The following is a 15,650-nucleotide window of genomic DNA, read 5'->3' as shown; positions in this document are numbered from 1 at the left end:
TTTTTCCCCAACATGTTCAATCAATGACTACGTTTACATGCAGTCAATATTCGGGTTAAGGTCAATATTTCAGTTTCTGAAACATTCGGAAAACCCCGTTTCCCTGCCTAAACCATAGACAGTAAATAAATGGACAGACCACTTGTGACGTCACCCACAGCGTTCCCAACCGCCGTTCTGAAGACCACAAGCGAGTCCAGCAGGACGTCTCCACATTGAATATTTGAAACCGGATGTAATGTGATTGGTCCCGCCCGTCACGTGACCGCATCACGTGGACAGAGGAGGCGCTGTGATAGGGCGACTTATGCAAAACTTTAACTCGTAATATAAAATCAACAGATGACTTATGTGAAAATCAGAGTCTGGTGAAGCAGCAGGTTCTAGAAACTAGAGATAGAGACCAAAATATGTTCTGAAACCGGGCGCTTTATATGTTTATTTGCACTCTGAAAATCGGCGTTTTGAATGGGTTCCAATGAGACCGGGGCTCTTTTTGAAACCAGCACCATCGCCCCCTGCTGGAATCTCTCCGGAATTACAGCTTTTTTGCACTTCGCATTATCTTCATGATTTATGAGCGGAGGTTGGCGCCTGGCCTAAACAGACAGAGTCACCCCGTTTACAAGTCAGCGCATTCAATCGGGATCTCCCCATCAAACCACGGCCACAGACGACGCCATGACTGCATTTGCACTTCATGCCACTAGGTGTGCCGTTTGCATGTTCAACCTAATTTTACACAGACACCACAGAGGAAGTGCGCCGCAGGCTCTCTCTGCATGCTGTTAGGAAAAGAGTGGTAATATGTTCAATGCTGCCATGCAGCGTTTTTTCAGTAAAAGAGAAGAACTGAACCATCGTTTCCACACATTTTAATAACTCAGTAGCAGTTAAACTGTGTCACAAGTAGTTCCTGTACTCAAAAGACCAAGATTCCTTGCAGATAGAAGATGCGCAGAACAGTATTTAATGTCTCTTTCTACCGAGATATCCTGATGCGCGTTTATATGAACAGAAATTTGGGTTTAAAAAGGAGGAACCCAGCGGTCTTATTTGGGTTTTTAAAAACCCAAATATGAGCTTATTTGGGTTTTTGCGGGTGTTTACATGTCCACGAGCTACCGGGTAACTGCCAATATTCGGGTTTTTAAAGGGTTAATCGCTGCATGTAAATGTACTCAATGCTTTTTCAAATTCAAAGACACAATCATGTAAATACGAGGGGGGACCGGAAAGAAACCGGACTGTGTTTATAAAATTAAAACAAGAAGGATTTCAGAGTTTTGGTTGTTCGATCTCACTACAGCAGGTTCTTGTGCAGATCTCTGCAAAGTGTTGTCTCACAAAGTCACACAGGGAAAGCACACACAGCGCCGACGTCAGCACAGCAGGACCCCCGTCTTCGGAAAAGCACAAAATGGCGAAACACATCACTAAACGCGATCAGCGCGCAAGCATCCGATTTGTTTTTTTTGTTTTTTGTTTGCTGGGAAAAACAGCGTCAGAAACACTGACCGCGGTCCAGGAGGCGTATAAAGATGGTGTCCTGGGAGAACGCAGGTTTCTGAATGGGATGGGCGCTTTAAAAGGGGCGAAATGTCCACTGAAGACCAGCCCCGCTCCGGACGACCCGCATCCTCACGCACGCAGGAGAAGATCCGCGAGGATCTTTTTTCTGGAAGCCGAACACAGCGAGTCTGAGCCGCCTGGCAGTCTGTTCACCAGGACCACTACATCCAGGTCCTGAGGGGCTCCGAGGAGCAGGGAGGCAGCAGCGTCCGGAGCTTTGGCGGGATGGCGAGTGGTGGCTGCACCACGATAACGCGCCGGCGCACCGGGCCCTGCGCGGAATGCAGGTCCTGGAGAAAAACGGGATGACCTGCTGCCTCATCCGCCCTATTCGCCGGACTTAGCCCCTGTGACTTTTTTCTCTTCCCAAGAATGAAGAAAGAGCTGAAGGGGCGGAGATCTGAGGACGTCGAGGAGGTTAAACAAAAATCGAAAGACGCACTGCACGGCATCCTTACGCACGAGTTTTCAAACGCCTTGAAAGCTGGAAAACATGGAAGCAACGGTGGATTCAAACCAGCGGGGATTACTGTGAAGGAGACAGCTTTGAATAATTGTTACAATTAAACACATTAAAAGTTATAACCAGTGTCCGGTTTTTTCCGGTTCTCCCTCGTAACGATGATGAGAGTCTTGACCAAAATAACCGTGGTGATTTGTTCCCATAATGGAGCAGCCCTGTGTGGTAAAATGTCCCCAGTAGACCAGGAAATCTTCTGTTGGTTCCAGGAGAACTTCTGTCATGTGGAGGATTCTTCCTGCCGCTGCTGCAGTCCGCTTTCCAAACCAGTCCGGCCACGTGGGGACCACGCCGCTTCTGCCAATCAGGGAGCTGCTCGGATCGTCTGCAGCGCGTCACACTGCAGGCGGCACGAGATGCAACTCTCAAATTGTCACAGGTGTGTGTGTGTGTGTGTGTGTGTGTGTGTGTGTGTGTGTGTGTGTGTCGATCTACTGAAGAACTTCCTTTTTCCCTCACGTTGTGTCTTTCCTGTTAAAACGTCTGCTGACACGCAAACTGCGATCAGCCTGTTTGTGTTTGCGTTGTCGGGTGGAGCCGCTCCACCGGCACCCATCTCCCCTGGAAACCGGCGCCGTGCCCGTTGGCACTCAGCCCGAGGACCCGTCACATCAGGACAACGCCAGGAAGCAACCGAGCAGACAGCCGACCCAGCTGTCAGGCGGGTTGAGACATGCTGCAGACATGAGGCAATCTCCGGAGGCCGGGGATCTCCACAGCCCGACACACACACACACACACACACACACACACACGTCATTTAAATAAGCAGGTACTTTAACAGTGAAAGTTTGAATATCTGTCTTTAGGCAGACGCATCAGGAAAGCTGCAGCACGAGAGCAGCGCCGCGGCCAAAACCACTTCTGCCTCGCAGGCTCAGGGTGAACAGTTCATGAACTGAATCATGAGCAACTGTCCGTCACATAAACTGAAAGAACTGAGAGATGAAGCAACAAAAAGCAATGCGTCTCCCTCCCTCCACAACTCACCTGAGCCTCAAGATGGACTTTGTGCTCCAACATCTAATAAATGACCGCCGGAGCGCCAGCTGGGCGCGCCACAGCCGACCCTCACACACTCTCACTGTGTACACCCACTGGGAGTTCAAATCGCCGTCACGGGGAAGCTACACCGAGAAACAGCCGCAAGTCACAAGAACAACTTCTGAAAATGTGTTGGCAGAGTCCTGGTGAGAGAAAAACCCACATCTGGGGCAGAACAGCTGGATCCTGCATGAAGAGAGGCCAGCCCATTCACACCCGGGTCGGAATGCCGTTCAAACCCTGTCCCACACACACACACACACACACGCACACACACACACGCACACACACACACACACGCACACACACGCACACGCACGCACACGCACACGCACACGCACACGCACACGCACACGCACACACACACGCACACACACGCACACACACGCACACACGGGTTGCATGCTTTGAATCTGCTCAGATTTGTTTTTAGACGTGTGGATTAGAAGTTGACATTTTGAATGAACGCTCGGTTCCTGGACTGGACGATTCGTGGTCTCTGGAGGTATTTGTGGCGATGTTGATGGTTTTGACAGTCTGTGCTCGATGTCATGCTTCTCTGATAATTTAACAGTTGCTTATCCAAATATTAACAACCAGCTTTACTGAGAGTGAGCGTTTTGATTGGTCCTCTTCGAGGCGGTGCCCCGGAATTATTGATGGAATAAACCACAAGTTCTTTTGATGCATAATTCACAACTTCTTTCAGCTCATTTTCTGTAATTCACCCATTTCCAGTAATTGGTCATTTGTGGCATTATTGATTGATTAATAACACCTGGTTAATCAATGAGTTAATGGTTCAATCACTCTGTGGTCTACTCATCCCCAAACAGCTGATTGCTTGACATGATCAACTAGGGATGCAAAATAACGAGTAATTCATTAAACGATAGTTGTTTCATCTTATCGATCAATTATCGATTAATTGGTAAGCGGCAATATTTCCACGAAGCTGAATTTCCCTCTGAATCAATCGTTTCATTTCTACGAAAATGCTGTCTTTCTTATGAAAGAGAAAATGCAAATCATATTCCTTAAAACATTTATTCCTAACAGCAGGAGCAACACAGTCACAAGTAGAACAGTGCATTAACGAGGCTGATTTAAGGTTCACTGAAACATGAAAATAATAGAAGCAAAACAAATACAACAAAAATGAAGGTGACTTTAACTTGAAAATAAATCAGTGCACTGTCTCTTATTTAGCAGTATAATAAAATACATAAATTCTGAGAAGAAATTAAAGGGATGCTTCAACATTTTGGCAAATTGGCCCATTGAGCTCAACTCCTCAGTCCTCAGAGCAGCAGACTGACTGTTTCTGAGGTCGAGCTGTTGTTCATCCAGAGGAGAGTCAGGAAGGTTTTCAGGACGGACACAATGGAAGTGGACGGTATTTTTGTTCCCCCTCGTCAAACTCATCAAATACACAATCCAACAACCCCACAACACTTTGGTGACACGTTATAATCCACACATTCACTACGCTGTGGAACATTAAAGCAAAATGACCAAATTGAGTTGTTTCTGCGAAGATTGCTGAGACGGATCTCTGGGCGTAGTGATTTCAACAGAAAAAGTAGTTCCCAGTATTTGCTTCAGCGTGGTAACGCTCCAGTATCATTTGTTGGCGTTTCCCCCTGCAGGGTATGAAGCGCGACCCTCCCTGGACGGCCGGCTGATCTGCGCGTCGCCTTGATGAGGTGGTCCAGGACTGCCGAGCTCCTTGCCCACGCGAGTCCTGCGTGGTTTGCAGGGGGACCACCGGGCCTTGGTCCAGGACACACTGGTGCACCCCTGGCCAGAGTCCTCCTCCACACCTTTCCGCCACTCCCTCAGATTTTGTCAGCGCCGCAGAGGGTCCGTCAGGAGGGCCGCGCCCTGCTGCCGGTGGCCCCCTTGTAGCCGGCGTGGACAGGGTTTCTCTGGCCCAGCAAACTGCGGTGCCTCCCCAGCAGGAAGGATCTGCTGTCCCAGCACGGAGGTCGGGTCTGGCACCCCAACCCTCAGCGCCTCTGCCTGTGCGCCTGGCTACCGAGTGGCGCGAATCGCTGCTGAGCAGCCGCGGCCTGTCGGACGGACCGTCGGCTGCACGGCGACAATAGGTGGAAGCTGGTCCTGGGGGCGGGGCGGCGCTCGTGGGCCCAGTCGCAACTCTGAGGTACGACATGGACGCTACAGGCGTTCTGGTTTTGAGCGCTGTGCTCCTCAAAACGCTAAAGGCCTTGGTATGCTTCCCCGTCGCAGCGACGCCGTTCCTACGCCGCTACTGAGCACATCCTGCGTCTGCATCAAGGGAACGCCTCCTCTGCAATTTCACCGCCAAGCCGCTAGCAGTCACAACAACAATGCGGCTTCCGTAGCTCCGGCTTTACCAAGACATAGACCTGTAGACATAGATCTACAGACGTACGTATCGACACTCGCTGCACTTACCGAACTTATATCTGCATATACGACATACCTGGACCCCGGGCTGTGGAGGAGAGGCTGAGGCACCCGGAGGAAATGTTGGTGAAACTAGTGAGCTTTTGGACGATTAAAGCCGTTTCAGGAGCGGCTCTACACACAGCGCCGTCTGCTAGCAGTGCTAACACTGCTAACAGTACAGCGATATGCGCTGCTCAGTTTTGGATCTAAATTTCTCCCGAAGCTCTGCTGGGATCAGAAAAGCATTCGGGGTGAGCATATTGTTCTACTTCATTCTATAAACAACGCGAAAGCGGACCAATCACAGCCCTCGACGTTCACGTCACCACGCGTCGCCTCGACGCGAAGTCAGGATTTTCGGGAGGCGCGCGTCAAGCCCCGGCGTAGGCGCCGAGTAGGGTGCTACGTACACGGCGTCGGAACGGCGTCACTGCGACGGGGAAGCTTACTGAGGCCTTCAGAAGATCAGACTTCTGCGCTTCGCGACAGGATTCACCAGGGTGACACTCTGGCAGATATTACAAATTAAAGCTCTCCTAAAAGCTGAAATATTTGCTTACTGAACTACTTTTTTTCTTTCTATTTTACATTGAAAAGTCAAATGTGATCAAGTGTGGATTTGGAGGTTGTGATGTTCTGGATGAGCAGTAGGTGGCGGTGTCCTGGCGCTAGCAGAGAGCGAGAGTAGAGGAGCAGGCGTTTGCTTCACGCTGTCCCGTTCTGAAGGACATCACAGGAAGCAGGGCTGCCGATGAACCGACGCCGCATCGAAACTGCTGCGGTAACCGAACCGCGCAGGGCTGAGGTTTTTAGAGGCATTTGAGTGACAGACCTGTCCACCAATCAAAACGTTCCAGTCTTGCATTCCGCGCCACCGGCCAATCAGAAATGACAATAGAAAGCAAGTATGTCTGCACTGCACCGCTGCAGCTAACTAGCATCAGGTCGCTAACAACAAACTCTGCTGTGTGCTTTGTGGCGTCGTGAGGAGCAACAAGTCTTCAGTGTGACTCGTTCTCGGTGTGAAAATGGCCGAGATGACAGCAGGAGGGGGCGGAGCCGCTGGTGTCAGAAGGACCTGGAGCTCAGCTGTTTGGACTTTGAGTTTGAAAAAAACCACGTGGAGCAAAAGCGAGCCAGACGGCGTCGCCGTGCAGCAGCCACATCAGAGGAAACACGTCTAGTTTATACCAACGCCGCTACACAATTAACAGAAAAGTCGACAAGTCGCAGGTTGTTCTCTCTCTCCCCCGATCGCCCCACAGCCCTCATGTGACGCTCTCTCTCTCTCCATGAAAACATGAAGCTGCAGCCCGAGAATGAGAGAAGACGACCAGAGCAGGGTGACTAATCTGACTGTGATCTAAGAATATTACAGCAATAAGGATTCTTTTTTTTTGCCCTTTATCTTTAGAGGCTGGCCAGTTCTTTTTTTTTTTTTTTTTTTGCGAGTTGAAGTTGGTTTCACAGTGGCGCCTATTTGCGGTTCTGGTTTTTAATTTCCATTTATTTCACGTTGAAAACTGTGACTAAACTAAATAATGTTCTGTGAACCAAGCAAGCGAGACCAGTATTGAATTACAGTTTGGACAGCATTGAATTTACTTTTTTTTTAATTTATTTCATTAAAACAAGGCACTCATTCTTTCCAAAGGTGACGCAGACAGCCTGGCGGCGTCTGGCTGCCGCTGCCTGAAGCTTCGTCAGGTCCGTCTACATCATGTGTTATTTTATGTGTCAACTTGAGCAAGACCATGTCAATGTAACAAGAATTATTTTTTACCAAAATTTTAGCTGTTTTCTGCATTTGAAAGTATAAAATGTGAAAATCGCAAATCGAATCGCAATCGCATGATTGGTCAGAAAAATCGCAATTAGGTTGTTTGTCAAAATCGCGCAGCGCTAACAGGAAGTCTCAGCGCTGCGGTCACACCTCCTCTCCAGGACACTCGTCCGACTCACCACGTTGTCCTTAACGTCCTCGGCACTGTCGGCCATGCTCGGCTCGGCTCTCACTCCTCACATGCAACCCAAACCGGTTCCACCCTGGAAAAGAAGAGAGAAGCAGCAGCTGTCAGCAGGAAGCGAGAGCGGCTGAGGAGGGAGAGCGTTCGCCGCCAGGCAGCTGGATCCATCAGCGCACCACGACACCGGGGTGAGAACGGAGAGGAGCTATCGCCGCCAGGACCGCGGACCGCCCGTTTCCACTTCCCATTCATTTAACAGCAGTCCTCCCCACCCGTCCAAAATGAGACGTTCGTCCTGCAGTCTGCCGGCTGTCTGAACGCCAAGGACGACGGGTCGAGACAGCCGGCGGCTAAAGAGTGGATCGTCTGCGTAGAGGAAACTCAGCGAGTGCCAGGAACCAGCAAGCAAGAAAACATACTCAACACGCTGAACGCAGAAACCAGAACTCCACGCTGCTCAGAAGAAAGGTCTGCAACCAATTTTTAAAACCACTTTCTACAATAGTTCACTGTTTGGGTTATTTCTTCACAACAGATTCAGAACATTAGCTGGCTTCATCCTGAGACGTGTCTCCAGCAGCCCCCCCCCCAGCCCCCAGCCCCCCCAGACTGACCCTACAGCTCCAACAGCCCCCCCAGACTGACCCTACAGCCCCCCCAGCCCCCCCAGACTGACCCTACAGCTCCAATAGCCCCCCCAGACTGACCCTACAGCCCCCCCAGACTGACCCTACAGCCCCACCAGACTGACCCTACAGCCCCCCCAGACTGACCCTACAGCTCCAACAGCCCCCCCAGACTGATCCTACAGCCCCCCCAGACTGACCCTACAGCTCGGGGGGGCACGGTGGGTGCTGCGTTTCTGGACTTGGACAGGCCTCTGACACAGCTAACCTCCATGTCCTCTGTCTGCTCTCCGTGTCCTCTGTCTGCTCTAAGTGTCCTCTGTCTGCTCTCCGTGTCCTCTGTCTGCTCTAAGTGTCCTCTGTCTGCTCTCCGTGTCCTCTGTCTGCTCTAAGTGTCCTCTGTCTGCTCTCCGTGTCCTCTGTCTGCTCTCCGTGTCCTCTGTCTGCTCTCCGTGTCCTCTGTCTGCTCTCCGTGTCCTCTGTCTGCTCTAAGTGTCCTCTGTCTGCTCTAAGTGTCCTCTGTCTGCTCTAAGTGTCCTCTGTCTGCTCTCCGTGTCCTCTGTCTGCTCTAAGTGTCCTCTGTCTGCTCTCCGTGTCCTCTGTCTGCTCTAAGTGTCCTCTGTCTGCTCTCCGTGTCCTCTGTCTGCTCTAAGTGTCCTCTGTCTGCTCTCCGTGTCCTCTGTCTGCTCTAAGTGTCCTCTGTCTGCTCTCCGTGTCCTCTGTCTGCTCTCCGTGTCCTCTGTCTGCTCTCCGTGTCCTCTGTCTGCTCTAAGTGTCCTCTGTCTGCTCTAAGTGTCCTCTGTCTGCTCTAAGTGTCCTCTGTCTGCTCTCCGTGTCCTCTGTCTGCTCTCCGTGTCCTCTGTCTGTCTCAAACCGTGTGCAGTGTGTCAGAACACATGATGCTCTGTCCTCTTTGAAATTGTGCACCACTGGGGTCCCACAGGGGTCACTTCTGGGACCTCTGTTGTTTAGTATCTACAGTAATGATCTTCCGACAGTGTGCAAAGATATTAACATCATCATGTACGCAGATTAGAGGTCGACCGATTCATCGGTTTGGCCGATCAATCGGCTGATTGGACGTTTAACAAACTATCGGAATTAACGGCAGATGACCCGATAGCGGCCGATGGCTGGGGGTTTTTTTTTTTTTTTTTCGGCAGCGCGAACCGCTCCTTCCCTCGCCTGCTGCTCTCTGTCTCTCTGATCACCGAGGGGGGGGGGGCTGCTCTGCACACACAGCGGCATGGGGCGGGGGGGGGGGGACACGGAGCGAGCAGCACAGCAGCAGAGAGAGAGAGAGGGACGTGGAGACACCATTAGCATCATTAGCATCACTAAGTGTATTAAAACCTTCACAAGCTGAAAGTCAACATCTTCACCTCCTCTGTGGAGGAAATCAGCTCCAGCTGTTCAACAAGCACAACGTGCATCATGTTAGCATAACAGCCACGTTTTACACAACCACACTGCTTGTTCAGCTAACAGCTAGCAGCTCGGTGAAAACACGCTGAAAGAAAGCTCTCTGTGAAGGCAGCTCAGCTTAGTTTGCCATGAATCTTAAAATTTGGCAATTTTAGCCGCTGTTTGAGACAAACCAGCCCCCCCCCCCCTCGATTTTCCCCCGCAGATATTCTGGAGGTTCTAGTGACTTTGCTATTGGAAACTTTACGGTTCCTGCTGTGGGTTAGACAGGCTGTGTTTGGGAATGAATTCAGAATTTGTTCTTTCAAAAAAGATAGCCTAACTAAAAAAAACCAAAAAACAAACCATTCTTCCGTAGCGATAAAGAACAACTGTTCAGAGTGTATGAGACAGAAGTTCAGGATAAAGGTTACAGTTTATGGGAGGATGAGAAAATCACAGCTCAAATCCCTTCAGTCCAGACGTTTAACTAGTGTTATTATTATTATTTTTTATGGCGTACAGTAGCATCACTCACAAAATGTGATGCCCCCCCATATTAAAGTGTAACAAAATTATCCATGTCAATTTTGATAGATATTGAATACACAAGTTTAAATTAAATATATTGATTTTTATGTTTTCTTTGCAATTTCATACATTTGGATAATGTTCAGTAGTGCTAATAAAGTCCGAGAGTTTTCATTTCCAACAGTGTTGAATTTTTCCCGGGGGGCTATCGGCCAATTAATCGGTTATCAGCTTTTTCCTGCTCCAAACTGTCGTTATTATATCAGCCTTTAAAAATCCACTATCGCTCCACCTCTAATTTAGACCAAACTTTAAGTTTTAAGAAGCATATCAAAAAACGATGCAATTCAATTAAATATAATATCTCTTCTTTTAGACATATTAGGAACAGTCTGACCACGGAGGCATCTTTTATGTGCTTTAACGCTGCGATCATTCCTCACATCACTCACTGCCTGTCTTGTTGGTCTCAGGCTAATGAGGCCACACTCAGACCTCTCAGATCCGTCTAGAGGCACTAAAGGTTCTGGACAAAAGACCTCTTCGTTATCATCATTGCAATATTCTCAGTAGGTATAAAAAAATTAAGCTTTGACAATTTAATTTTATATACAAACATAAGAAATATCTTTAAAATTGTCAATAACATTGCTCCACCTCCATTAAAAACATTTGTTCAACTTTACTCTGAACAAACTGGAACATCTGGATCCACAGCTCACAGAAACTGAGCGATCCCAAAACGATCCTCTGCCTTTGCTCAAACAGCTTTTTCATTCAAAACCATTCAACACTGGAATCGGCTCCCAGACCGTCTGAAATGTTCTGCAGATTTAAACATTTTTTCTAGAAATCTAAAGAAATATATTCTTGATAACCAACTGTGTCAGCATCAGTCCGGTTGGTTTTGTACGCAGGATTTGACACTGATGGATATTAATTTTAAATGAACTAATGTATTGTGTTTTGTAACAGTTTTTAACAAACAGTCATGTGATTGCAGTGTTACTGTTGTGAAGCTTCCCAGGGACGGCAGACGCTCACGAGCATGAGCTCAATCTGGAACCAAACATCTTTCCTATTGAAACATTCATGTATTTGTACACAGTCCCTGCAAATACATCAATAAACTAAACTAAACTCCAACAGCCCCCCCCCTGCCCCCCCCAGACTGACCCTACAGCTCCTACAGCCCCCCCTGCCCCCCCCCAGACTGACCCTACAGCTCCAACAGCCCCCCCCGCCCCCCCCAGACTGACCCTACAGCTCCAACAGCCCCCCCCCGCCCCCCCCAGACTGACCTACAGCTCCTACAGCCCCCCCGCCCCCCCCAGACTGACCCTACAGCTCCTACAGCCCCCCCCGCCCCCCCCAGACTGACCCTACAGCTCCAACAGCCCCCCCCGCCCCCCCCAGACTGACCCTACAGCTCCTACAGCCCCCCCCGCCCCCCCCAGACTGACCCTACAGCTCCTACAGCCCCCCCCGCCCCCCCCAGACTGACCCTACAGCTCCTACAGCCCCCCCCGCCCCCCCCAGACTGACCCTACAGCTCCTACAGCCCCCCCCGCCCCCCCCAGACTGACCCTACAGCTCCTACAGCCCCCCCGCCCCCCCCCAGACTGACCCTACAGCTCCTACAGCCCCCCCGCCCCCCCCAGACTGACCCTACAGCTCCTACAGCCCCCCCCCCAGACTGACCCTACAGCTCCTACAGCCCCCCCCGCCCCCCCCAGACTGACCCTACAGCTCCTACAGCCCCCCCCGCCCCCCCCAGACTGACCCTACAGCTCCAACAGCCCCCCCCGCCCCCCCAGAACTGACCCTACAGCTCCAACAGCCCCCCCCGCCCCCCCCAGACTGACCCTACAGCTCCAACAGCCCCCCCAGCCCCCCCAGACTGACCCTACAGCTCCAACAGCCCCCCCCGCCCCCCCCCAGACTGACCCTACAGCTCCTACAGCCCCCCCCGCCCCCCCCAGACTGACCCTACAGCTCCAACAGCCCCCCCCGCCCCCCCCAGACTGACCCTACAGCTCCTACAGCCCCCCCCGCCCCCCCCAGACTGACCCTACAGCTCCTACAGCCCCCCCGCCCCCCCCCAGACTGACCCTACAGCTCCTACAGCCCCCCCGCCCCCCCCAGACTGACCCTACAGCTCCTACAGCCCCCCCCCCAGACTGACCCTACAGCTCCTACAGCCCCCCCGCCCCCCCCAGACTGACCCTACAGCTCCTACAGCCCCCCCCGCCCCCCCCAGACTGACCCTACAGCTCCAACAGCCCCCCCCGCCCCCCCCAGACTGACCCTACAGCTCCAACAGCCCCCCCGCCCCCCCCAGACTGACCCTACAGCTCCAACAGCCCCCCCAGCCCCCCCCAGACTGACCCTACAGCTCCAACAGCCCCCCCCGCCCCCCCCCAGACTGACCCTACAGCTCCTACAGCCCCCCCGCCCCCCCCAGACTGACCCTACAGCTCCTACAGCCCCCCCCGCCCCCCCAGACTGACCCTACAGCTCCTACAGCCCCCCCCGCCCCCCCCAGACTGACCCTACAGCTCCTACAGCCCCCCCCCGCCCCCCCCAGACTGACCCTACAGCTCCAACAGCCCCCCCCGCCCCCCCCAGACTGACCCTACAGCTCCTACAGCCCCCCCCCGCCCCCCCCCGACTGACCCTACAGCTCCTACAGCCCCCCCCGCCCCCCCCAGACTGACCCTACAGCTCCTACAGCCCCCCCGCCCCCCCCCAGACTGACCCTACAGCTCCTACAGCCCCCCCGCCCCCCCCAGACTGACCCTACAGCTCCTACAGCCCCCCCCCCAGACTGACCCTACAGCTCCTACAGCCCCCCCGCCCCCCCCAGACTGACCCTACAGCTCCTACAGCCCCCCCCCGCCCCCCCCAGACTGACCCTACAGCTCCTACAGCCCCCCCCCCCAGACTGACCCTACAGCTCCTACAGCCCCCCCCCCCCCCCCAGACTGACCCTACAGCTCCTACAGCCCCCCCCCCCAGACTGACCCTACAGCTCCTACAGCCCCCCCAGCCCCCCCCCCAGACTGACCCTACAGCTCCTACAGCCCCCCCAGCCCCCCCCCCAGACTGACCCTACAGCTCCTACAGCCCCCCCCGCCCCCCCCCAGACTGACCCTACAGCTCCTACAGCCCCCCCCCCCAGACTGACCCTACAGCTCCTACAGCCCCCCCAGCCCCCCCCCAGACTGACCCTACAGCTCCTACAGCCCCCCCAGCCCTCTGTCAGTGTCCCCTGCCCCACAGCTCTAGTATCTGTGTCCTAAAGGCTGTCCCCCGCTGTCCACTGCTGTCCCCCACTGTCCACTGCTGTCCCCCACTGTCCACTGCTGTCCACCACTGTCCACTGCTGTCCACCACTGTCCACTGCTGTCCACCACTGTCCCCCACTGTCCACTGCTGTCCCCCACTGTCCACTGCTGTCCCCCACTGTCCCCCGCTGTCCACTGCTGTCCACCACTGTCCACTGCTGTCCCCCACTGTCCCCCGCTGTCCACTGCTGTCCACCACTGTCCACTGCTGTCCCCCACTGTCCACTGCTGTCCCCCACTGTCCCCCGCTGTCCCCCGGTCGTTTCTGGTCTGGATCTCTGAACATCTCTGGATGATCCGGGCTGGAAGCTGCAGCCTGGTGAAGACTGAGGACCAGAGACAGAGACGCTCTGTGGACAGTGACGGGTTGAGGGTCTGAAACCTCAAGCCTGGACAAACTCACAGAACCTGGCAGTTGAAGTGTCTCTGCTCATTTCCGCCGGCAGCTCCGAAGCTCCGGTCCGGCTGCCGCGGGGGGAGGCAGCGGTCAGACCGGCGCGTCTCACCGCAAACACGGACCGTTTCACGGTGCAGACACGGAGCTGAAGACCGCTCCGGAGGAAGGCTCCGGAGGAAGGCTCCGGAGGAAGGCTCCGGAGGACCGCTCCGGAGGAACGCTCCGGAGGAAGGCTCCGGAGGAAGGCTCCGGAGGACCGCTCCGGAGGAAGGCTCCGGAGGAAGGCTCCGGACCGCAGCGGCCGCTCCGGGAGGACGCCGCTCGGCGGGCTTCAGTGAAACTCGTCGGTAAAGAGGGAACAGAGCGACGCTTACCTCCAAATCAGAGCAGAGGGACGTCGGGATGTCGTGCAGGTTTTAAAGCCCGGAACTCCCTTTCTTTGTTGTTCCTGTGTGGCGCTCTACATCCGGGCCACTGCCGGAAACTACTTCCTGCTACCTGAAGTCAGACTCACGCTCGACACTGACTATCGCATGGACTCACACACACACACACACACACACACACACACACACACACACACACACACACACACACACACACACACACACACAGCCGGAAACTGACTTCGTAGTCCAAAGCGCATCCCCTAATAAAAAGTCCTCGGAAGCTTAATGTTTGCAATTTGACTCAAATTAATCTTGAAATAGTTGTAATATATATATATATATATATATATATATATATATATATATATATATATATATATATATATATATATATATATATATATGTACATATATATATATCAGGGGCGAGCGGTCATAATAAGCTATAAATGCAGTGCATGCCCAAGCCCTTCAATAAAATAATTGCAAATATTCATCTGTCAGTGTGTTCTACAATGCAGTACGTTTGTTCTACTGTTTTGGTCTGAAATTCCTGCCTCATCTGTGCCGTTTTGCTTGCGAAAAGCTGGAAAGCTGACAGCTTGTTTCGCGCATGCGCACTGCGATATTGAGCAGTCCCCGCACTCGGGGCGGTCTGCTGCACATGAGCCTTTTGAATGGCAAAAAAACTGTCAGTGAAGCAGCTCATCTGCCAACGGGCACGCTCACAACTGGATTCACTTCACGACCTAACTTCACTGCCTTGTAGTAGCCGAGTCAAAATGAGTGAAATTAATACAATTCAGTCTTTGCCTTCAGTTTCGTTTTCCCGGAGAACTTTTGAAGAAAAGAGGGAAATAATTTCAAGTGGTCGACCTGCTCCTGATGTAGTCGTCACAGAAACAGTAAAGAATTTTGTCCGTCACTTTCAAGCTAGCACATATGACGATAAACGTGAATGAAACATACGTGTGTTTTAATATATCTGATAAACTTAGTTTATTAACACTGTGCCGACTTTCTGAATGGATTAATCAGGCTAAAATAACAGTTTACAGGACGCAGAGACGCTGATGATCCACCGCTGTCCATCTCATTCGTGCGCATTTACGCGCTGCTGTATGCTCCTACGAGACAGCGTCAGTCAGAAAACAGTCTGATCCTGCTGATCTGCTAACCTGTTCAGCGCTGTGGCTTTGAGATGTTTGGCTCTGCAGCAGCGATCTGTCAGCAGGGTCGGCGGGAGAGAGCGTCCGCCTTCAGGTTGATAAGAAATAAAATACAGCCATAATCACTTTAATAAGAGCTCACTCAAGGGGAGCTGCTGTGACATCAGGTTTTGCGTTATGGGAACAAACTTCTCCAACATTGCAGAGCTCAGTTTAGGTCTCTGTGTTTGTTGCCTCTCATCACACACCTT

At 52.4% G+C, this 15,650-nt stretch overlaps 1 protein-coding gene across 1 annotated transcript in view; it reads right to left on the bottom strand.

The window, feature by feature from the left end:
* Nucleotides 1-14,311, bottom strand: part of psen1 (presenilin 1) — a 54,895-nt gene extending 40,584 nt beyond the window's left edge. The window contains exons 1-2 of the mRNA XM_030087226.1: nt 14,216-14,311; nt 7,532-7,615 (exon numbers count right to left, since the gene is read on the bottom strand). Of these exons, the coding sequence (XP_029943086.1) occupies nt 7,532-7,567 (36 nt within the window). The 5' untranslated portion in view covers nt 7,568-7,615; nt 14,216-14,311. The remainder of the gene's footprint in view (nt 1-7,531; nt 7,616-14,215) is intronic.
* Between the last annotated feature and the right edge of the window lie 1,339 nt (nt 14,312-15,650).

Source organism: Salarias fasciatus, unplaced genomic scaffold (genome assembly GCF_902148845.1).
Source record: "Salarias fasciatus unplaced genomic scaffold, fSalaFa1.1, whole genome shotgun sequence".
In the NCBI taxonomy this organism is placed as follows: Eukaryota; Metazoa; Chordata; class Actinopteri; order Blenniiformes; family Blenniidae; genus Salarias; species Salarias fasciatus.
This window is presented reverse-complemented; position numbering and strand designations above follow the sequence as displayed.